Here is a 24604-nt window from a genome sequence, read left to right as displayed (position 1 = left end):
GCCGTTACAATAAATAAGACACGTCAGTAACGAGCGAAGACCAAAACTAAGATATAAGAAGCAGAACACAACGTATTGGTCCGCAAGCCATCATGGATTGAAATAACCATTTTTTTATAGAGCATTATAATTTTGAATCGTCTTACATCCTTAGCTATGTTCTCCTTTGTGTCTTTTATTATTTGTATCTTGTTCTTACTCAATGTTTGAGTTCTAGCTTCCACAGGTATTTGGTGAAGTTAAATATACTCTTTAATGTTCTAAGTGTGCGGTGGAACTTAGGCATTGGCTTATATGGATGACTGCGTGATGAAGCCTATATATATATATATATATATATATATATATATATTTCATCAACAGTAACAATAATAAAATACACTTTCAATGTTCTACTAAATGAGTTACTGTTATTCTTCAAAATCTTGCTAGAAAGTACGCAATGGAGCTATCAATGAAACAAATTTACTGAATTATTTTGAATTATGGAAGACAAATTATAGGTTTCATATTATAATAGTAATTTTTTGCAATAGTATTTAGATGATACATGCAATATACCTATTTTGTAGAAGAGTTGTGTTTAAAAGAACAATCAGAAAATAAATTTCGATTTCCATCTGTAATTAATGATAATTATCGTATACTACTATTTAAAGAACTTGATTAATAAATAATTTTAAAAAAGGGAATTCATAAAGCTATTTCATGGCTGAGTCTTGAATTATATTATTCTCCAATTTAGAACACGACAATATAAAATGAAAAATGGAACAACCAGGGTGGCTGAGTACCCCAATAATTAATTTTGTCACAAAAAATAATTAATTAAAGAGGGTTTTCTAATCATTCAACATTTTATTATTTAGTGTGTGTTCTAGCAACTAAAATAAGTATTTATTTAAAAAATAAATACATGTTCAAAAAAGCATTTGCAATTAATTACTCGTAATTAATTGCCGTTCAAAAAAAAAAAAAAAACAATTGAAGGAAATTATCTTAGAGTAGTACTCCTACTGGGTAGACAGTCGAGTAGAGTAGTACTGCTCCCTGCAGCTATGGTCCATGTCTATGCATCTCTCTCGTCTCCCCACTTCGGCCACCCAATAAATGCACGCATCCTTCTATTCCTCCACCGACGCTAATTTATTTAGAGAGAGAGAGAGAGAGAGAGAGGGTGAGCGGTAAATCTTGCAGGGATCTGACGCCGATAACGCCGGGAAACATGTTTTCCGGCAGGTACATGGCTTACTCCCCCTCCCCCTCCGCCCCTCTCTCTCCTCACCTCGTCGGTCTCCGCTCCGCCACCACCGCCTTCATTGAGCAAGAGAAGTATGCCCTTTCTCCACAATTATTCGTTTTTTTTTTTTTCCCTTTCCTTTTCTACACACAAGATTGTATTTGTATCGATCTTGCGCCAATTCACTTTATCGGTTGGTCGGTTTTTAAGGACTATCTGTTTGCTTGAATACTTAAGGACTATCTGTTTGCTTGAATACTGATCGGTCTTTGTTTTCTTAGATTAGATTGGTTTTTGGTTTATTTCTCCTGCATACATGCACCTGATCTAGGGAAGCTATTCTTAATGTGTAGTTTGGTACATTTGTCTGCTAAAGGTGTGTAATTTACCTTCTGACGGGTGTTTTCTGTTTTAAAATCCCGTGGCTTGAATCAGAAATTGAATTTTTTGGTAGCTCATTTCAGACATTTTTTTTGTTGATTCTGTTACTCTTTGATAAGCAAAGGGATTAAAATGATAGTAGTTCAAAAGGATGCTATGTATACTGTGCTGGTTTTTTTCCCGCATTTACACTTCATTGCAAGCCTCCCTCACTTTTTTCTTTTCTAAGAGTGCATTTGGACCAAAATAAGCTGGTTTTATTTAACTTTTAGTTGTCTTTGTTTTTCAGATTTTCGTCAGAATTTTTATATCACATTGTTTGTCTCGATGTGGGGTTTCGGGCAAGGATAATAATATGGACCAAAGTTGAAAAAAGTCCATATAGACAACGCTAAAGACACTAAAATACTGTCATAGGCACTCCCAACGTGCCGATCACATGCCTTCAAAAAAGACAGTATTTTAGTATCTTGCGAGTTGTCTATATGGACTTTTTTTTTCAACTTTGGTCCATATTTTTATATTTTTCTGGTTCCCCTCGTTGAGACGAACGGTTAATCCATAAAAATTTACCTGAATCTAGTAAAAATTAGGAGAAAACAACCAAACAACAACAACAACAACAATAGAACCCATGTAGTTCCCAATCATTGGGGGTATGGGCGGGGGAGGATTGCAGACAGACCTAATCCTTGGCAATATGTACAAAGTGGCTGCTCTCAAAATACCACTGAAACAGTGGCCCCCTATACTTGTTTTGCTGCTGAACCATGCCCCCAAATCAAAGCCAAATGATATCAGAGAGGGCTGGCCTAGAGACCTGATTCAATTTATGTGCACATTAGCATGCTTCCTTCATTGATAGTCCAGAGCATCGGGACTACTACATGACTCAATAAGACTATAAAATTTAGGCCAAAAGGGGACTAATACTTGCAAACATGACTCAATAACTAGCATCCGACGAGCAATGTTTTAACGGTTGTTTATAGAATCCAGTGACATGGCATTTCTCTAGCTAAAAACTAAAATTGCAGTGGGATGTTGGATTCTATGTGCCAGCCAAACATGCCTTTGATGTTCCTTTCGTTCATTATTATAGTGTAATGCGCATTCTCCGTAGGAAATGCGGTTTTGATGCTTAAATGACCGGTGGTCTATTTGCTTGTGCTCTTTTATTCTGTAATATCTGTTGTTTGTTTGGGCACGTAGGTTATTGCTGTTGCTGATTAGAAAATACTGATGTGCAATGTTGCAGTAGGCTGAACAAGGTTGATTTGTTATTAGCTTGGATATGTAGTGTCCTTGCCGTCCATCTTTTGCTTAATACTATCATAGTTGTGGAAATAGTCGCTTATTATTCGGTTGGTGCAAAAGCACAATGATGTGTTAATACTTGGGCGGTGGTTACTATCCAGGAATCCCAATTGACTCTATGGTGTTTTCTGACAGGTATCTCTCTGAGTTACTTGCAGAGCGTAACAAACTTAGTCCATTTGTGCCAGTTCTTCCTCATAGTTATCGGTTGTTGAATCAGGGTGAGCGACTCTTTGTTTTTTACTTTTTACACTCATTATTGAAAAAGGTGCAAGGGTTCAAGTTTTATGTTGTTTGCTGAGTGGGAATTAAGAACAAAAAGTGAATTTCTGAAAGAAGAATGGAGTTACTCTGCTACGTAAAGTGTCAGCTATCAAATCATGAATATTAGAAAAAAACTGGTGTGACGTTTGGAAAATAAGAAAAGTTGATATGAGAAGCTTAGAGCATCTCCAAGGGAGGTAGCAAGCCCAAAATTAAACTAAACTATATTTTGATGATCCATTTCAACAAAAGACACTCCAAGGGGAGATAGCAAGCTTGCTACCCCATTTTCTCTCTCTCTCTCTCTCTCTCTCTCTTCAAGTTTGAAGAGTGAGAAATGGCTCTTCAAATTTCCATCTTTTGGCAAAGTGGGTCTCTTAAAGTAACAAAAGTAATAAAAAAAACTTAAGTGTTTAAAGAGTCCCTTGGAGTGCACAAGTTCAAAGTAACTCTTCAATTTGCTACACGTGTCGGGAAAACTATATTTGGAGTGAAATTTTACTACCTCTCTATGAGATGCTTATAACTGCTAATGGAAAAAAATGCACGACCAAGGAGTTTCATGGTTGACGTTGAAGGTGCTAGATGGAGTATATGAATGTGAAAGAGAATGTGGGTTTAAAAGGTTTGGGGATAATTCATGGTTGCTTATGGTATTGGAGAATAAGTTACTGATAGACCTGAGTAATTTGGGGACTGCATTTTGTTGGGATTTGGGACTTGGATAGCACTTGTTCACTATTTGAACTTGACCATTCTTGAATGCATTTACATCCTCAAGCTTCCAACACTGTAGTCTAGTTTAGTTGTTCTTTTCCTGCAAGCTTTATTTCAAGCCTTTTTCTGAATCCTCCCGAGAGTCCTTCATTACAAGGGTGATGTGGTATTATCAAGTACTCATTTACAAAAAACTAACTCAATAGTACTCTTCAAAGAAGAAAAAGGATAGTGTCCCTGGGTAAATCATGACTAGGGAGACTAATTTGCTGTTGACCATTTTCCATTTACGGCATTGCATGATCCCTCTTTCCATTCCTCGGCAAGAGTGGAGAAGTTAAACGGATCTCGAGGATTGATATGTCCGTGGTGTTTCTGGTGGCCATATACTCAAAGAAGACCAAGGAACTAGTAGGAACTGTAAAGTAGTAACATACACATAAAATAATCCATGTAATAGTCCTTCCTTTGATGTATCTATGCAGATGTCTATGAAGATTGGTGGGTGTTTGCGCTAGATCTTTTTAGTTTGAGTTGGAGCTTTGTACTTTTGTGTCACCATGTTACTTCAGTTTAGATATCTTTTAGAAAGGGAGGATCACACTGTCATAGTTCAAGCATTCTGGGTTGGAATGTTCAGATAACCAACAATCGAGGATATCTGAAATCATTTTGAGGCAAGATGGGCCTCTTTAATCTTGACATAGTAGAATTTCCTGCAACATTGTAGATTTGGCATGAGGTGTTTCTGCTGGTTCCTTTGACATTGCTTTCACGTCAAAGGATTCTTAGCTTGTGGGATTGTGGTTTAAATGTTCTGTAGGTTTGGCTGCTGTTATCAAAGGTAAAAGAGGGAGCTTAGCTGAAGGAGTAAAATAAGATTGGGATCCCCCATGTCCTTGAATAACTATTTCTCTTTGTCGTTGGTCTGTTAAGTGGAGGACACCTTTTGCTCTTCTATTTGTTCTTTGTAATTTCATCCTCTATGTTCTATTTGGAGATTTTAAACATTGGGTAGTAAGATAAGATTGTACATGTTTTTAGTAAGTTGATGTTTCTTTGGAGGTGGATTTCCCTGTGTACCCTTTTGCCTTATGACATCAATGACAGGTCAATTATGTTTATAGTTTACTTGAAAATTTTATTCTACCAATTTTGTTTTTGTATGTTTATTGACCACTGAGTTATAACTGGGTCGAGCTTAACTAAAGGTTGTTGTCTCCCCCACCCTCCTTGGACAAATTATTTTTGAAATATTGAGTCTGGAACATGGAGGAAGCATTGATTATGACTGACCCATTAACCAATACATGGTGTCTGTCCATTTTGTGGTGAATGATAGCTAATTTCTTGACAAATGCTAACTGGTACATCTTATTCTTGAAAATTGACATTTTTGGAGCAGAAATATTGCGTGTAACCACACTGTTGGGGAATGCATCAGTTTTAGATCAAAGTGGGCTTGAACATGCTAGCCCTCTGGCTTCAGGAGGAATATTTTCGAACGGAGGAGCCAATGTGAACAGACGGGCATCGCCGTTTCATTCAGAAGTACGGCTACTAACCATTAACATAACCTCTAGTTCCATCTAATTTTTGATGTTTTTAGAAGCTTTCCTGACAGCTTTAAAAAAGTACTTCATGCTAACTTTAATATAATGTACGGGCACTTGTGTTCTGAATTTTGCTTCTGCTATAACCGTTAGTTAGTTTGCGGCTAACACCATCTTTGATTTAGATATAGATTTAGACAAGTGTCCTGGTTCAGTATGACTATAAATTGCTATTACCTTGAACATTTAATCTATTCTTTTACTAGTGTCTTCTGGCCTAGAACTGCATTATGACTTAGATTGGAAGGCCTAAATTTGGGGCAGTGAGCGGGGACTCATCCAATGCCTGGAGGGCAGAAGCACTTGAGAGGTCTGTTGTCCGGGTGGCAGGGCTGATTCGTCAACTAATTTTGTTGATTAGTGAGCATCACAAGAGGAGACTCGTTATTGGAGGACGACTTGGATTGTGGGACTAAGGAGCGATTTATATTTTTTGTTGGTGGAATAAGCAGTTAACTAGGTCTTCACCTGATGGGAAAAAACAGAAGGAGATAATATGACACATGGTAGTAGTTGCATTCTGAGTTAGCAGTTTTCTGGTTTCAAATTTATGGGAGCCCGGCATTCATGCTCCTTTATCTTATGCTCTGAGCATTTTTTTTTATGGCCCATTGCCACGTGTTGAGGTGCACCTCTTTACTATCGTTTGTTATCTTAAATTTCCATTTTCAGCTGCTCTAAGGTACATCTTTGTGACAGACAGACATTGTAATTAACTTTTGGAAGATCTTGCTTTATGAAGCTATACTACGTCTGGCTCCATCTCTTAAGATCTTTTTGACATTGGCTGGCATTATATTAGCAGATGTCAGGTTTGCAGCCTTCATCTGCGCAAAGCTGGATAGGTTCTCAAGGTAGCTCGTCTGGTCTTATAGCGAAGAGAACAATCAGGGTGGATATTCCTGTTGATCAATATCCTAATGTATGGACTGTTTTCCTATGTTATTGCACTTGTTCATGCTGTAATTTTACTGCTTTTGACATTAAACTTCATGTTTCAGTACAATTTTGTTGGTCGCCTCCTTGGTCCTAGAGGGAACTCCCTCAAGAGAGTGGAGGCAAGTACTGAGTGCCGCGTTCTAATCAGAGGACGTGGCAGCATCAAGGATCCTGCTAAGGTAATGATGATCTTTTTAGCATTTCCTTTATGTGTCATGGATGTTTTCTGAAATGTTGATGCTTCATGAATTTGAAAGTCAATCTGAATGTTTGATGTGCTGGAGCCATTATTATGGTGTGCTTGCAAATCATCAGCTGAAACCTCTTTGAACTGTAATTCATAGATGGGAAAGATATAAAATGAGTAACTACGACTATTATCTCGGCAGATAAGTGGTCCATTGTGTCACATCTCTCTCGATCAAGATCCCATTATCGAGAAAGTATTTTCTTAGCAGCATCTTCAGAAAGGCTGAAAGTACTAATATCGTTCTTGTTCCATATCTCTCTTTGAGTTTTGCTGTGCTTTTGACAGAGCAATCTATCCTTTTCCCTTCAATAGTATGAACATCATTTATTTGTTAATTGTGAATTGAAGGAAGAGATGATGAGGGGGAAACCAGGCTATGAGCACTTGAACGAGCCACTACACATTCTTGTTGAGGCTGAATTGCCTGTTGAGATGGTTGATGCTCGTTTAATGCAAGCACGTGAAATACTTGAGGATCTGCTCAAGCCCATGGTAACTGAATATTTTTTCCTTTCCGCCCACCCCATGACCTGAATTTTTTTGTTTGTCCAGTTAAGATATTACCTTGATTGGAAGTTACAACTTCCTTGGAATACATGTATGAATATTATTCTTCATCCGCTCTTCAATGTAGGATGAATCTCAGGATTTCTACAAGAAACAGCAGCTAAGAGAGCTTGCGCTAATCAATGGTACACTTCGTGATGAAGATTCTCAAATGTCTGGTTCCGTGTCCCCCTTCCACAATAATCTTGGTATGAAGAGGGCCAAGACTAGGGTGTGATGCATTGGAAACCTTCATTAGTTCGATGTTGGAGCTTGCTTTTTAGTCTCTTCCATTGAACAGCACATACCAGGCTTATGGGTATTGCTGGTCCGGCCAAAGCCTCCAACTGCCTTCGGGGCACTGGCACCTTTATATGCCAGTTAGAACTTGTTTCTACCTAAATATTATGAAGTGTGCGTATGTTCTTGTTGTATCGGAGGCAGGTCCAATATATTGCTGTAAGGGCCTGTCTGAATCTAGAGTGTGGTTATAACATTATCTATCCAAGGTTGTCCTTGTGGTATTGGGTTTGTAGTAAGCTTGTGATGGCAATTTTGATATGGTGGAGTGTATTCTGTGAGAACAAAGACGTCCTTTGTTTCAAGAAAAAGGGGAGTCGTGATCCACCCCGGTACCTGTGTCTGGGTGGAGTATTTTGTATATTGAGATGGAGATGGTATGAAATATGTGAAGGTATTCTTTTTGCCCTGATCTGACTGCGATACTTTTCTTGAGAGTTGAAGATTTTTATTTATTTATTTTTCTGTTTTGTTGGATTATTCTTGTTTATGGGTTGTTGCCAATTCCATGGGAATGTTTTGAATAGCACTGAATTCATTCTCTCATTACATAATTAGAGGATTGGTTGAATTGGATATCATGCAAACCCTGTGTGTCAGTAAGGTCTAATGATTGATATGCTTCATTTGCCAATTCAGAGTGGGAAAATCTTTTGACCAAAGGCAGAGTTTGGGTTCACGTCTTCCTTATCGGGCAGTTATGGTAGCGCGCTTTCTGTCAATTTTGTTGCACTGATAGTCTAGTCCTTCCAGAATAAATTGGAGCCAAGATTCTCTAATCTTCCACCAAGAGCACAATATATGCGAGTTATCTTCCTTCAATTATTCTAATGCACTTGGGGCACATTTGATTTGATCACCCGTTGTTGTCTAAATCGCTTTTGGAACATACAAGCTCTACCTTCTCCCTTCCTCTCGTAGTCTATTCCTCTCGTAGTCTAGTGTTTGGGACAAGTACGAAACATCTACTTCTGAGACAAGGGACCGTAGGCGAATTTAGCTCCTGGAAATGCCCATTCGCAAGACCCTTTCCTTGGTATTAGACTTGAAGCAAATGGTCTCTCCCCTTTGGAACCCTGTTCCATACAACCTGATCAATTGGACCAGCCTTTGTTCAACTCTTTGACAACTCGAAAGAACAATTGTTCACCTACTTGACTATGAAAAAAACAAAAGGTCGCTCATCTTTCAAAATCACTCCATTCTTCTAAAATACAATAATCCTATCCATCATCTTATGGTATTACTGGTCTCCTCTGATCCCATCAATAACTTCATGTTTTCGAATTCTTTCCAAAATCAGTACTGATATCAAAAGTATCCTTGCGGTTTTACCCGTAAAAGGTGGGAAATATTGGCTTCAATACAGCACAGATTAACATGTCAAGCATGGAGCAGTCTTTTATGTCATGACTAAAAGCAACTACAACAGGTTCTACACTGTTGAGATTATTTACATACAAACTTAGCGGGGAAAGTGTTATCATCCTGCATGTTTATGTTGTTGACCTTGTGGGGGATCTGACTGCTCTCAGAGCTGCTGATCACCCTGACTGGCAGTTGACATGGAGGAAACCGACCAATATCTTGAATTCAGACATTCTCTTCTTCTTCATCCTCAACGTCATCAATGCCAACCCAACGAGTGAATGCAAAAAGAAACTCCTTAAAGTTCACCATTCCATTTTTATCCCAGTCCATTTCTTCTGCAACAAGAAGAAGAGACGAAGAATTGAGGAATGCATAATAACAGATATATGACGAAAAGGAACTTAAAAAGGAAAGAAAGATAGAGTTGATATTGTAAATCATTGGAGACATCAATGTTCGTTTCGTAAGTAAAAAATGAACCACCAAGTGGCTTTATTGTGCTTGGAAAACTGAATCAGCTAGTAAAAGGCGTTGATTTATTTAAGAAGCCTGTCCATGTGAATACATCAAAACATTTTCAGACGTTGAACACATAAAATTTTCCATGGTTCATAGTGTGTTACCATACGATCTATCAGAAACTTTTGGTTGCTTCGTTGTGCTTGGAAAACCGAAGCTAGTAAAAGGCTTTGATTTATTTAAGAAACCGGTCCATGTGAATACATCAATGTGTTTTTCAGACGTTGAATACATGAAATTTTCCGTCGTTCATAGTGTGTTACCATATGCTCTATCAGAAAGAATCTGTTGTGAAGAATATAAACAAGCATCAAAAGAGACTGTAATTGCTGCAATATAGCTACTAATGATCTCGTTTTAGGCAACACATAGCATGTTTATGCTATGACGTTCAACATTACAAGCATCCTGCATGGTTGGTTGTCAGTGTGTGTGTGTGTGTGTGAGAGAGAGAGAGAGAGAGAGAGAGAGAGAGAGAGAGAGAGATCTGACCAAATCTTTTCATGGCAATTCGACCAGATGACCTTTCCCCTGAAGTGGTTTCATTTATTGCCTGAATCATCTCACTCTTGCTAACATATCCATCCTTGTTCTTGTCCAAGAACACAAATGCATCAACCAATGTTTCAAAGGTTGCCTCCAAATTTGGCATCCCCATCCGTGTTTTCTAATTATGTCATGGAAGACAACAATGGAAAGAGTGGAAAACACAAATGTAGCTGGCTTCTTTTCAAACTTCCATTCAGCCCACCCTAAAGCTGATATGAAAGTTCTCATCCGATAGTTAAAACATTCAAATAATAATAACAATAACTTATTGTCCTTAATGGTTTATGATTGATGGCATAAATAGTCACCGTACAAATAAATCCGAGGGAATAACAAGCTGAGGCATTCCAAGGAACCCAAGATATCCATGTGCCTAAGGAAGTAAAGGCATCTACACCAATATGGCAGTCATTTTTCAATTCAACTAATTTCATCAATTAAGTCACACACCATTTGTAGAGTCCTTAGATATGCTCTTCCAAATGAACAATAAGGTACAAGATAACCTAATAATATTCACTAAGATTTGGAAACAAGATACATCCTAAAGTAATAACTGAATTACCAAGAAGATGATAATATAAATATCAAATGCAAAGATATCCAGGATGAAAAACGACCTATACAGGGCCCACTCCCACTGAACAGTTAAAAGCAAATGCAGAAAATGAGTAAATGTGGCAAAGATATTCAACAGGTGACAAAACAATCACCCTATTGTTGGAACTAATTATTCTGGCGTCGAAGAAAAGAAACCAAAAATAGAAAGATAGTTGAACCTTGCAAGTTGACATGGTGAGCTCCTGCGACAACAAAATATGTAAACTTCACTTCAATGATGAACGCATCGGATTAACATGTCATATGACATCTCACTTTACGAAGGAAGTTTTGTGTTCCATGTGCAAGTCAAGTATGAGATCAAGAATCAGCTATGAGAAGAAATGAGATCAATCATAGATGATAAACCTATAACAGAAGTAAGATATTCTGGATACAGCATGAAGGGCAGATGGGTCCTCCTTCAGAAGATAAACAAGGCACAGAAGCACAATGAACTCATTGAACTTCATTCCCATATCATCATTGATATCGCATGCCTCAAACAGATCATTAATCTCTTCCTCAGTACAATTAATCTCTAGTATTTGGAAACAATGCTTCAGTTCTTGCGGATCTATTGCACCGTTTCCATCCTCATCTATGAACCAAAGATAGACGTTCCATTATTAGCAGGTGATAAGAAAGAAAAGAAAGAGCATATGTCAACAAAAAAAAACGAAGCACTTTGGTACCACTCAAACCCAGACTTCGTTCTCATTCAGAGATGACAACATCCGGGTCAGTTGGAAATAAATGAGTAGCCTATGTACCTTGACAGGAAATATCTTCTCTTAAATCATAGAAGAAATGTTTTCTCAAAATCTATTAAGGGATCGAAAGAAAGCTATAAATGCCGACACACGGATCTTGGTAAGATCAAGTACCCTGAGGCTTAAAAAACAAAACATGGAGATTTACCTGTTGCTACCAAATATGCCCTTTTCAGAAGAAAAAAAAAACACAAGGGGCAATTTTGAGAACCTACCAAATTGCTTGAAGATATCTTTGCACTTTCTCAGGCTCTCATCAATTTTGGGAAATTTCAAGATTATGCTGTTGAATGATTTCATTGAACTTCCTTCAGATGCTCTTCGCTGCATGGCTTCTACCATTTTGGTCTCCAGCTTTGTTTCTGTTATACAGGCCTTGGACGCATCACCCTTGCCGAATGAGCCTCCCATTCTCAATTAGAAAGATAACCTGGGACGATACTACCCAAGGTCTGGCTGTACAAATAAGCAAAATTGTTATGAAAGATTCAAGTAATTGCAGAAAAAAATAGCATTGAGTAAGCTCAAATTTATTTGGCGAACATGGCAAGTCACAGTCACAATAAAACGTTATGAAGATAAAATCTTCAAACCTTTTGAAATAGAGGGACCATAAGTTACAGTTTCCTACAATTTCAAGTTCCTATACTAAATGAGATGAATAGAAAAAGATCTAGTGTAAGCAAAAATACAATTTTCTAGCTTTTCCCCAAAGTTTGAATAATGCTATGCTGGTTTTGTGGCCATTCTAGAGCTTCATTTCTTAGAAAACTCCTGCTAATTACAACTTTGAAAGTAATGTGTCTACATATAAGATGTTCCATCACATGTGTTTTCATTCCTCATGAATTATAGAACCATCCCTATAATGAAATTCATTGTTTGCATCTAGAAAATTTGTCCGTCTCCCTACCTAACCATCCTGTTTTCTTTCTGCTTCTTTTTCCACTGTGATCCTTGTAAATATTAAGCAGTGAAATTAGTAGCTATTTCCGACAAACTAACCCATTGTTGTTCTAATCCTAGATGTTCCCCATCCTGTCCTGGACGCTGCACGGGAAAAAAAGAGACACCTCCACTTTAAGTAACTCGATCAACAAGAATGAATTTTCGATACTTTTGGTTTTGCTGCAAGTTACAATTTGTCCGTCGGCTCATTTGGCAAGATATCAATTCAGCATTCAAACCTCAAAATACAGATCCAAAAATAACTAACTACTGCCACTGGAATAGATTGGTGACCCGACATGTTTTCACATTTTATTCATCGTAGGATGGGACCCTATGAGGAATCACAGGCAAGAAATGACCAATCAAGTCAAAATGGTTATTAAAGCTGAAAACTTTTCCGAACCCAGATCAGATTCATCCAACAACAGCCTCCCAAAAAACTCAAAATTCCCCCCTTTGTTTCACATGCCATACATAGAATGACAGAATACAAGGGATAGTTCAAAACGAAACTGCTCAAGTAACCATCTAACAGTGATCCTTTTTTGCTATTCGAATTAACCCACAAACACAAGTATTTACAACTAATAAAACAGTATATGCATGAAAGCAAAACAATAGGATCCGGAATCTGTGGGAGGAAAAAATTGAAGAGAGAGATAAAGGAGTGAAGACTGACCGAAAACAAAAAAGATGCGGCGGAGTAATATCAAGAATTGATGGGTATGAGCCTATGAGGAGTGTTGTAAACTCACTATACAGTGCCCTGTATTTTTTCAGTATATAGAGGTACCCAGATGGGAAAACCGCAAGAAGGCTCGATTAAAGAAAAGGTTTTGTGAGGAGGACAGTGGTGGAGTAGGTTTTTGTCAACTTTTCATGATTTGTTGTTGGGATCAGTTTCGTTTGGAGTAATAATCAAATCAAATGCCAAGATCTGTGCTGCGCCCACCACGTACTCCGTCCCACGTGTATCTCGGCACTCGGAAATTATGGAGTGGAGCAGCCAAGTTAAATTTTAACACATAACCCCTTCCTTCCATCAGGAGCAGAGCAACGCTAACGCTCCGAAAATGTACCCAAAAATAGAATCTGAGCAGTTTTTTTTTTGATCCGCAGAATCTGAGCAGTTGATTTTTCTTTTTCGGTGTATTTTCGGTAGGATTGTGATTTTGATACTCTAAAAAATGATTGTGATTTTGGCACTCTAAAAATTGATAAAGAGACTCTAAAATTCAACTATGTTAATATACAAAACAACGTTGTTTTATAGCCTCTCCATCAATTTTAAAATGCTAAAATAAATTTCATTTTCGGTACTTAGAATTATCCCTTCCATTACAGCCCCTTTTATACGGGGGTGGGGTTGTGGACAAGACAAGGAATATGGAGTATCAAACATTAGACTCGCACTTTGAAAACACGAGTCTTTTGACAAGATCCAGTTTTCAACACGCGAGGTCGCATATCAAACATAGGCTCGCACTCCGCAAACGCGAGTCCATACCTAGATCCAATCTTCAACACGTGTGGTCGCGTATGAAACATAAGCTCGCACTTTGGCAGCGCGAGTCTTTATCAAGATCTCCAAGTCCTAACACGCGAGGTCACCTACGCTCGCACGGTCCAATATAGAAAATAGTAGATCGCTTCTTCAACACACGAGGTCTCCCTGCATAAAAAAAACAATTGGATAAAGTACGCTTTGGTTCATCTCCTAACCCAGGTCACTCTCAATCCCAATCTCAATTCAACCTCTCTCTTAATAACTACTCAAAATTTTGTAACCGATTACCATGAAGTCTCAATAATTTACAACGATGAGTTTAATAACGGCAACATCAATCTCAATTTCCCATTTTTGAGAGACAATCTAACGTTACACTAGTGAAGAAAGTGGGCAAAATTATTTTTCTATATATAGGGGGTTTGTATCTGTAATGGTTTGGTTTGGTTTGCATACATTCATCTCTCGTTGGATATGATATCCCTTGATGATTCTATGCAATCCCTCCACCAGACCGCAGTTTTGGGAGATTCCGAATTCCGAATGGAATTGGTTCGATGAGAATATGCAATCCGTTAAGCGGGTTAGTTTTGGGTTTGGCTTCTATCCTAGTGATAAATAAATAATGAAAGGTTATTAGGATTGTGTATTAAGTATTCTTAGTCCTTCCTTTCAAGACAACATCTGAGCTGATCTGTATGTGATGAGCACCGATGCTTGGACAAAAATTGATAATTCTCTCTCTCTCTCACGTCGCTTGAACCACAGTTTCTAGATCCCCAAATCAGCCGCAACCAAATATCTGCTTCACCCACCGCCACACAATAACCGCCTCCTCCTCTTGCCGTCTTGTAGTTCTCCTACTCCTTTGTCGTCGAGTGGGTTGTCCACACTACCTGTGCCTAGGTGACGCCGTCATCCTCCTCCACGTTCGCGCCACATCCGTCATCTACGGCGCTAAGTGGGGCGTCGCCGACCTCCCCAATATCACCGACCAATGGTCACAGCGACTGTTTTCAGCTTTGCCCTTCTTAGATTCATGTTGAACTGGTAAAACACAATCAATTCTCTTAATAAACATACATCTATCAAAATCATAACAACATACTCAAAACATAGCAAGACGATAGACAATTATACTAAATATTGTTGATTACTGAAACTTCGTCAGTATTAAAGTAGCAAAATTACACTTAATATTCAAGAATATATAGTTTGTAGCGTTCAACTGCATTGCAATTTGCTTACGAAAGTTGAGCATAAAAATCTGGTCAGCTTGGGTCAATCCTCCTCTTGCTTCAAAATTATCCGCATGTTGTTGAGCATTGTCCTAAAAAGCATTTGGATCATTGGATTCGTCAAAAAATGTATATGAAACGCAAGTTTTCTAACGATAATCGTGCATGGTTAAGCAAGCAATTATGGTGTTTTGGATCTTGCCAATTTGCTCTACCACCATCATCATGAGCCATCCCTACAAGTAAATATCTTTAAGTTCAATCCATCGGAATCCAAAAATGCATCTACTAACCTCAAAATCGGAAATTTGTAGACCCCATCAAAATAAACTAACAATTTCCCGATAAATATACTATCAGTTTACACCCTTCTCTGAGGAAAGGAACGACGGCCCTGTAAGAATATTCAAATACAATTTAGCAAGTATCCATTCGTCGTTCACATGAAGACGTACAAGGTTCCTCTCCATCAGCAGCCGAACCTCCAAAGGCCCTCTGTAAATCCCAAGGTTGTTGCAGCATCGGAGCATCGTTAACAAACTTGGGAATTCCTGTGTGAGGCTATGCTTATGGCTGACATGGTTATGAAGAACGAACTAAGGAAAGCCAACGAAAGCCAATACGAAACAGGCCAATTATTATTGATACCAAACGCTTAGATATTGAAATAGCCTATATATGAAATGTCAAAACCATGAAATATTTCTACCACAACATCAAAATGTTTTCATTCCATACTTATAAACTGCATTGGATGGAAAGCTCGGAAAGTAACCACAAAGTTCTTTCTAGCTCTTTATTCTTTTCACTCTGCATTTTGTTTCTGATATGGTCTTTGGGCCCATCTCCACGGTCACAGATGAAGAATTGTCTGAGCTAGCAACCTCTCTCATTGAGCATTGAAATATGTCATTCCGATCAATAAATAAATAAATAAATAAGGATTTTCAAGAGGTTTAATTTTGAAAATGTGGCTTTACTTCAATCTGGCGCATGCTTGAGCCTTGCGCATTAAGGTTTAATTATTTGGTATGGCTGAACTGTTTATATTTTGTATTCTAATGTTCTTTTTTTTGAAGTCATTTTCAGCTGCTATTTTCTTTTGAACAAGGATTTTTCCCAATCTTCAGGAATAATTCTTCATTTGTTCTACCAATGATTCTAGTTGATTCTCCTGTTGAGCATTGAAATACGTCATTCCGAATAAAGAAGAAGAAGAAATTAACACTCATATTTGATTAGCATGCAATACCTTGTGAAAAATAAGACATGTCTTACTGCCCACTCTTCAGTAGCAAGACGAACACCTATAATTTGCCAAACTTCTGAGCCTGTCTCCAATAAGTCAAAACTCAAATACAATTCAAAGGAAAAGCAATCCCTTCTCAATATCACGGGCTCCACTCAGGCCTGGCCCTGAGATTTCTGAGACCCTAGGCAGTGTTTGAAAATGGGGCTCCCAATTTTTTAGTATATATATTACTACTATCTTTTTTTGAACAGGTAGCAAAATTGTGGCATTAAAAAATAGATGGGGAATTTAATTAGCCATCCCTTTTAGGCTTTTACCCTACTTATTTAGGTGCTCATCCTAATGTGTTTAAATGCTTATCTTTCCATCCTCAAATTCAATTAAATCCTAAACTACCCTTTCTTTCTCTTAATTTTTCAAATCTATCTATCTATCTCTCTCTCTCTCTCTCTCTCTCTCTCTCTCTCTCTCTCTCTCTCTCTCTTTTCTAATTATCTCAATTCTCTCTCCTCTTTCAAACATTTCTCTCACCTAATCTTTTGAATTTTTTCTCACATAATCTTCTCTCTCATTTTTCATTCCCCTAAAATCTAAAAAGAAAACATGACTCTTACAAAAACGAATGTGTAAGCCGGAAAATATGGCAAAACATGATCAATTCACAAAACATGGCAAAACCTGATTGAGGTAGATGAACAAAACAAGATCAATTAAAAAACATGACAAAATCGGAGAACATGCAAGTTTCGAGACGTGTAGGTTTCGATCGAGGTAGATGAACAAAACATTATCAAAATAAAAAACATGACAAAAATCAGAAAACATGACAAGCTTCGAAAAATGTAGGTTTCGATCGAGGTAAATGAACAAAACTTGATCAAATAAAAAACATGACAAAAATCATAAAATGTGACAAGTTTTGACAAGTATAGGTTTCAATCGAGGTAGATGAACAAAATATTATCAATTCACAATCCCTTTCTGATTTTAGCCCGGAGTGTATGTCAACTGCGAACATGTCGGCAATCTGTGGACCCATTGCCGCTTGTTGTTCATCTAACACTTTGTAGTACACACCTTTACAGTATCCACTCTTTTGCTTGCCTCACATTCAGCCGTATCTGTAACCAACAGCTTCATGTTATGGGTCCACAAGTTGTGCGCCACGCGGTGGGCCTGGATGGACAAGAACCCCTTGTAGTTCAAGAGGCAGTGGGAGAAGGAGGTGCAGGAAGGGTCCCGCTCGTGGGCGGCGGGGAGGTCGGCGACGGTGGAGGAGGAGAGGGTGTCAAGGAAGAGGTTGTACAGGAGGGTGGAGGAGCAAAGCTTGAGTGGGAGATGATGGTGGAGTAAAGGTAGCTCTGGCCAGGGCCGGCTCCGACTCGGCGTCACGGTGGGCCTCAGCCTTGATCTAGGCCCATGCCCAGGTCTAGTCTCCGGCTTCGCTGCTCTTGACGGTGCTGTTTCGTGCGGCAGCAGGCGGAGGTGTGAGGTCTTGGACGAGCATTTTTTCGGCGGCTGTGGGGGATGGGATTGGGGTAAATTGGGTAGGGGTTTTTTCTAGAGAGGATTTTAATAGGCTGTGGTATTTACGTTGGGTATGGAATCCCTGATTTTGGGGAGAATGGAAACCCTAAATCCCCTATTTTGTGGAGCACTAAAAACATTCGTAAAAATATGGGAAAATCAAAAATCAATATATAATATCTATATCTATATTAATATATAACTAAGGCTGTAATGGGAAATAATGCATTTTCAGGATGAGAACATAAGTATTTAAAATCTCTAGGATGGACACCTAAATAAGTCTAGTGAATAGGATGCCTATTTAATTTTCTCTAAATAGATGGGATAGGGATCGAACTCACAATCTCATGGTCTAACCGCGACTTACCATTGTGGTACATCACCCTACTTGTAAAATAGTCAACATATATACTCCCTCCGTCCCTTTATTACAGTCCAGTATTCCATTTTGGGCTGTCCCTTAATAAGTGTCCATTTTGTAAAGTTAGTGGGTAAAAGTTGGTGAATTGTCCATTTTGTCCCTAAAAGTAGATTCCATTTTGAAAAGTTAGTAAATAAAAGTGTAATGATGATGGATAAGTAGGGAAAGTGGAGGAAAAAGTTGATGTGAAAGGTATAATGATGATATCTTTTTAATAAGTTGGAGTTACGAGGCAGGACATTTAAAAAGGGACGGAGGGAGTAATATTTAATATATTCCACTATTTTGGGGCCCTGTTATTGAGCCCAAAACGGAAGGCCTTAGTGGTCGCCTGGTGGGCCTATGCCTAGGGCCGGCCCTAGCTCCACTCTAATAGTCCTTTTTTCTATAAGTGGTGTCTTCATAACATATGCTATAATGGACATAATTCATGCCTTAAATCACATCATTATCTTATACACACATCAATATCAATATTGATGGAGTAATTCCAAAACATACAAACTGGGTTAAATACAAGGACCACCCCTCAGGTTTCTGGCAGTTACAAGAACCTCATCTTCGATTTCCACCATTACACTGCTAGCTGTTTTGTGAGAGTAGTCAACTAACGTCTGTCGTCTGTAAACAACAAAAGATGTACTTTCACGCTTGCACCCTTTTACAAAGTTAATTATTTTGTCATCGGAAAAATCTCAGGACATATGGCTATGTTCGTTTGGGCTTTGCAAACCGGGTTTTGGGTTTAAAAGCCCATAACCCGTATTCGGTTCAATGTTGAAAATTGGGTACCGTGAGATAATTTTTTGAACCACAGTAAAACATTTTCTTCCTCCCTCCTCTTTAACCTCTGAGTAGACGCATCCACTGCCTTTCTGCACACAAGCCCTAGCTGCTGCTGCTACTGTACGGGGGCTATCTTCATCTCCCATTTTTCCTCTCTCTGCAAAATTCAACGGTAATATTCATCTCCTCTACTCCCTTTTTTCTTCAATTTCTACAGAGTATACAGAGCGAATCTCACACGCCCCTCTCTCTCTCTCTCTGTCTCACACACACCCACCCACTCACCGCCTTTACTGATCTGTATCTTTGCTGGAGAAGTCATCTCACCCCTTTAACTCTCAACCACTAGCACAGATCTCAACCTTGTCTTCTCTCTGCACAAAGCTCTCTAAACGAGTAGTCACACCCATCATTCAAGTAGATTTGCAAATCTCACGGTATACCATTTAGGTCTTCTTTATCTTCACCCAGACTCACCCTTTTTTTTCTATATAATGGCCCCAATCCGTGCTCTTAAAAACCACAAACGATCGAAGAACACCACCACGGAGAAGGTTGGGGCAAACGTTGTGAGGTGCGGAAGATGGGTTCTCCGACAGACAAAAATTCGAAAAGCTAGAGGTATTCAATCGACAGTATGGTAGTGCGATTTTAATTTATAAACTTGAACAATTTTTAGAAGAGTTTTCTGATTTGAAGCTATGTATAATTTATTTTGTGATGGTCCTAACTTTTCTGTGATGTTTCTATGTAGGCCAAATTTTTTCTCCAAAGACGCCTCCAAGACAAGTTCCAAGCAAAGTTTCAGTCGAGAAGAAGAAGCATTCATCTTATCCTCTCCCTTCAGAAGAGTCGTGCACCGGCGAGAATAGCATACCAGTGGTATATGACTCTTACTTGTTAGCCCGGAATAAGTGTTTGTTGTGTGCTTTTGGTAATTTTTTTTTTTTGCTTTTTACATTATTGAAAATTATCTATGTCATCTATTTGAAGGTTTAGGATCAAGCCAAGGTTAAAGTGATATGTGGATTATGTTATTAGTTTAGGATCCGCTAAAATCAAAATGGACCTCCACCTTTATGTAAAAGAAGTGAACACTATTTTTATTGTTTTCTTTCATTACAGTGTGGCAAAATAGTAGTAGTGGAGACCTTTTTCTATTTTGCTTCAAACTAGGCTATAAACCTTCTTAGTGGTAACTAATGTGTCGTGTTCTATATACCCTTTTGTTGCTTGAACTAGGCTAGAATGGCTGATGATTTGTCGGATATTGGGATGTGGGGGTACTCCACTGTGGAAACTTTCATAAATATAATGCTTGATGAGGTGAAGAAAGAGGGACAAACAAGTAGCAAGAAGGATAGAAACTTTACGGCTAGGCAGTGGACATCCATTGAAGGAGAGATGACAGTAAGGTTGAGGAGGAGGGGATATACTGCAAAAAAATTACAGGGCAAATTTGCGCGTTTGAAGAAGGCATATAAGGCATTTGTGGCACTAAAAGTCAAGCAAACAGGGCTAGGATGGGATGAGGCTACTGGAACAGTCACAATGTCAGACACTGATTGGCAACTTTACCTTCAGGTACCTTCACATTAGGCAACCCAATCAACAACAAATTTTAAAATTCTACAATCTGTTTTTTAACTTTAGGCCCTTTTGATTTCTCAACTTATAGGCACACCCTGATGCTAAGCCTTTCCGAACCAAAGGACTTGAACATTATGACCTTCTTGCTGAATTGTTGGGCAACACCATGGCGACTGGAGCATATGCGCCAGATTCAACTGTAGGGCCCATAACGACGGATGATGAGGATGAGATGGAGGCACTCATGCATAGGATGAGGAAAGGGAAAGGGCTGCAAGGTGATACCTCTTCAGGTTCTAAGGGCAAAAGAAAGTCAGATGATGGGCAAAGTTGTGGTAGGAGTCATCCTAGCAAGATGGTTAGGAAGGAGCATGCATATGAGCAAATAGCATTCTGTCAGAAAGCTAAAGGAGAGTGGTACCAAACTGTTAAGATCCAAAACACGGAACAAGTTGATCCAAAGTCCGAACCTTCGGCCATTGAGATACTAAACTCATTCAAGCCGTTTGTCGAACCAACTCAGTTTCTTAAGGCTTTCAACAGGCTTGCCGAGAACCTACAACTTAGGAAATCATTTGTTCAATTGGATCCCGACATGAGGCGCTTTTGGGTCGAAACCCTTGAGTAGTGGTTGTTGCTTAACAAGGCAGTTGGAAGTCTTGTGTACCAGTTGGAAGTTTGTTGTAGGTTGAAGTTTCTGTTGGTTGTTGTTTTAAGTTTTAGTTGGATGTCGTCTGTTGTACGCTTCGTATGTTTGCCTCTTTGTTTGTGCTATTATCCAGTTTTTATGTTTTAGGTAGTAAGAAGGATGCCACAAACTATGTCAGTCCCTTTTCATTCAAAGAAGTGGTTAGATCAGTCGCTTTCTTGTTGTAGGAAAATGCCAATAGCATGGTGATTTTGTCATTTCTTCCTCGTATGAATTGATGAATTTCAGTTGGTTATTAATGCTCTACTAGTACTTGTGTGTTGAATGCTTCTTTTTTGAGTGAAAAATGGATATCCCTTGTCATATTTGTAAAATTCTAAGAGAGGCAAATAATTAGCATTGTATTCAGTTTCAGTTTTTGTCCATTGTCCAAACTTGATTAAAATGTGCATTATCAAAGAAACTGAGCTATAGACTTTAAATTCACCTGATGTAGTTAAATGGCTCACATGACTCACCAAGTAAGAGAAACTGCATATAAAATTTCAGTTGCATAATTATAAGCTTAGTATTTCAAGTGTTGAATACTGATAGGTGCAGACATTACTCTGACCCATCTGATGCTTATCAAAAAATAAAATTTTTTAATCTGTATGCTGGCCCATGTGAGTGTATGAGTTACAATAGGAAGGATATCTTGACTGGGCTGCTATGATTTTTTAATCGTCAAGAGAGAAAAAGAATAATCAAGAGAGAAAAAGCATGGCGGTTAAGGCAGTCCCAAGTCTCCTAATTTGATTGAAGATGGAATAATGTATGATTTCAGGGTCAAGGCTGCTTCCATAAGTATGTACATGTATTCTACCATAGTGAAATATGTGACAGATGATAGAAAGTTTTTCCATTTACCATTTTCTATTCTTGTAAGCCTTCATAAAAAGTCATTCACTTGATGTTATACTTAAGTTTCATTTTTTGGAAACATGTTTCAGTTTTGATTCTTGATCAGGAAAGTTTTTGTGGTCCTGTTTTTAGCCTGCAGTTTTGTTGGAAAACTTAGGTTGTACTCGTAAAGAATCCACTGGTATGTCATCATCACATGGTGCATCATGGCAATACCAATACGAGCAGGGAAGTAGTAGTAGTGATGGTGATGACATGATGATAATGGACATGCTTTCGTCTTCGGACGACGAAAGGCAACCACAACGCAATGCCCCTTTCACTGGGCAAGAATATGTGACACATTTATTGAATGGGCATCAAGATACCATACAAGATGTCTTGCGTGTAGATGCCCCAACGTTTAGGTCATTGGTTGCTGAGTTGGTACTTAGAGGCAACCTTAAATGGGATCATATGCATTTATCTGTGGAAGAGTCATTGGCCACATTCTTATACATTTGTGGGCAAAGCGGAAGACATAGAACTGTTGCAGATCGTTTCCAACATTCCACAGACACCATATGCCGACACTTCAAGTACATGAGGCGTGCCCTTTGTACGTTAGCTCCATTCATAATTCGACCGCCTGATTTGAATGTTACCCCTCCTGAAATTATCAATGATCAAAGATTCTATCCGTGGTTTAAGGTAATTGTACAGTCCAATAGTAGTTAAATACATGTATTCCTATACGACACCTTTGTAATTATGTCAATTGTTACAGGATTGTATCGGTGCCATAGATGGGACACACATCGAAGCTTGGGTGCCTACCACACAAGAAACAGCATATCGTGGAAGGAAGGCTACCAAAACTCAAAATGTAATGGCAGCGTGTTCATTTGACATGAAATTCACATTTGTTTATCCTGGTTGGGAAGGTAGTGCCCATGATTCACGGGTGTTCTTAGCTGCAGTTACAAATCCTAATCTTAACTTTCCGCACCCACCGATCAGTAAGTACTACACTTTCATGTTATTTTGTTATAGTAGATTATTGTACGCGCATGTATGTCTCACTAAATTTACTTACGTTTAGACAAATATTATGTGGTGGATTCTGGATACACCAACATGCCTGGGTACCTAGCTCCATATCGTGGCGAAAGGTATCATTTGAATCAATACAATGGTCCCAATCCTGTCTACAACTCCCATAGGGAGTTATTCAATCATAGACACTCGTCGTTGAGAAATGTTATTGAAAGATGTTTTGGGGTATTGAAGAGACGATTCCCAATCCTTAAAAGTATGCCCTCGTACAAGCCAGTGAGGCAACCTTCAATTGTGACAGCTTGTTGTGTTGTTCACAACTGGATCATAATCCAGCGTCAAAGAGACTTGTATTTTGATTCTTCGGATGATGATGACGATGAGGAAGAGGATGGTGGAGATATTGAAGTTGTAAACATGTCCCGTGGAGGTTTACAGCAAATGGCCAATAGGCGTGATGAAATTGCGACTCAATTATGGAATGCACACAATTGGTAGGTTAGTATGCTTGATATCTATCTTTTTGCTCTTAATTAACCCCTCTGCCCTCCTTTTTTGTTTTTGAGTTCTGCCTTATTAAGGTTAAGAATTAATGTTAACAAAATAATTTTTTTTTAGGCATGGCTGGAAAAAGTTCCTATTATGTTGTTTTTGTTGGAAAAGTCCATGGAACAAGGTCCTATGATGCATGGAAGGTGTATATGGAGCATCAGTCCCTTTGCTCTTAAATGTTCAATCCAACATGGATGGTCGTGGTGGTTCAAATAAGTGCATTTGTTTCTCACCTGGAGCAGTAATGGCATTTCTAATTTAGTAGGTTGTCATATTTGTTTTTTCGAAGACACTTTCGTTCGGGGTATGTAATAGTACTAATATTTGTTGGTGTTTAGTGTTTATGAATGATTCTGTTGTAGTAATGTTGTAATAGCTTTAAAACCCGGATTTGATTTTGCTTATGTTGAATCGTTGGGACTATGGAATTGATTTGCTTTCTTTATGCAATGAATATGTAGCTGATCTTATTTGATATTTGGGCATTCGGATGTGGGATGCCAAGATCATATACAGGTCCTCTGCTTAAGACAATCCAGTAGGGGTTTTTGCTGATTACTAATGCTAGATTGCTTGTAGATACCTCGAGCAGATTATGTCAAGATGTTTTGATGCTGTTTTGCTGCCTTATTATGCAGTTTTCTGCTGCTACTTCGGGCAGGCATCAAGTAGCTGCTGCTACTTCGAAATTGCTACTGTTTTGCTACTATTTTTGCTACCTTTTATGCACATGCTGCTACTTCTGTTGCAACTGTTCTTGCTGTTGTTTTCTATCAAAATGGTATGCTATCAAGTTAATTATTCTGTCAAG

At 38.5% G+C, this 24604-nt stretch overlaps 4 protein-coding genes and 1 non-coding gene across 8 annotated transcripts; 3 read left to right on the top strand and 2 right to left on the bottom strand.

Annotated features, from left to right (window-relative positions):
• The first annotated feature begins 1031 nt into the window (after positions 1-1031).
• On the top strand, positions 1032-7981 carry LOC131321891 (KH domain-containing protein At5g56140-like). 2 transcript variants are annotated; one of them, XM_058352893.1, is made up of 7 exons: positions 1032-1332; positions 3074-3159; positions 5325-5470; positions 6338-6454; positions 6534-6650; positions 7070-7213; positions 7356-7981. In XM_058352893.1, the coding sequence occupies exons 1-7, from the start codon at positions 1226-1228 to the stop codon at positions 7503-7505; spliced, it is 867 nt and encodes a 288-aa protein (XP_058208876.1). In that variant the 5' UTR covers positions 1032-1225; the 3' UTR covers positions 7506-7981. The 2 variants fall into 2 exon arrangements, with proteins under 2 accessions (XP_058208876.1, XP_058208874.1); XM_058352891.1 differs by having other exon boundaries at positions 6335-6454.
• Positions 2375-2482, bottom strand: LOC131324925 (small nucleolar RNA snoR100). The gene has a single exon (XR_009199510.1). It is a non-coding gene; the product is annotated as a small nucleolar RNA snoR100 (small nucleolar RNA).
• An 865-nt stretch (positions 7982-8846) lies between the features above and the next one.
• On the bottom strand, positions 8847-13380 carry LOC131321892 (probable calcium-binding protein CML21). 3 transcript variants are annotated; one of them, XM_058352894.1, is made up of 5 exons: positions 13010-13380; positions 11595-11835; positions 11005-11207; positions 9950-10124; positions 8847-9273 (listed from the first exon to the last, which is right to left on the bottom strand). In XM_058352894.1, exons 2-5 carry the CDS (start codon positions 11788-11790, stop codon positions 9161-9163), a joined length of 687 nt encoding a protein of 228 aa, XP_058208877.1. In that variant the 5' UTR covers positions 11791-11835; positions 13010-13380; the 3' UTR covers positions 8847-9160. The 3 variants fall into 3 exon arrangements, with proteins under 3 accessions (XP_058208877.1, XP_058208878.1, XP_058208879.1); XM_058352895.1 differs by having other exon boundaries at positions 11595-11831; positions 13010-13316; XM_058352896.1 differs by lacking the exon at positions 13010-13380 and adding an exon at positions 12734-12753.
• A 5833-nt stretch (positions 13381-19213) lies between these two features.
• Positions 19214-21621, top strand: LOC131321889 (uncharacterized). Its single transcript, XM_058352889.1, has 4 exons — positions 19214-19685; positions 19819-19946; positions 20307-20648; positions 20743-21621. Exons 1-4 carry the CDS (start codon positions 19559-19561, stop codon positions 21280-21282), a joined length of 1137 nt encoding a protein of 378 aa, XP_058208872.1. The 5' UTR covers positions 19214-19558; the 3' UTR covers positions 21283-21621.
• A 494-nt stretch (positions 21622-22115) lies between these two features.
• LOC131322574 (uncharacterized) lies at positions 22116-24243 on the top strand. Its single transcript, XM_058353934.1, has 5 exons — positions 22116-22226; positions 22339-22896; positions 22973-23204; positions 23288-23739; positions 23860-24243. Exons 1-4 carry the CDS (start codon positions 22116-22118, stop codon positions 23737-23739), a joined length of 1353 nt encoding a protein of 450 aa, XP_058209917.1. The 3' UTR covers positions 23860-24243.
• Positions 24244-24604: the final 361 nt, after the last annotated feature.

This window comes from Rhododendron vialii, chromosome 4a, assembly GCF_030253575.1.
Source record: "Rhododendron vialii isolate Sample 1 chromosome 4a, ASM3025357v1".
Classification (NCBI taxonomy): domain Eukaryota; kingdom Viridiplantae; phylum Streptophyta; class Magnoliopsida; order Ericales; family Ericaceae; genus Rhododendron; species Rhododendron vialii.
This window is presented reverse-complemented; position numbering and strand designations above follow the sequence as displayed.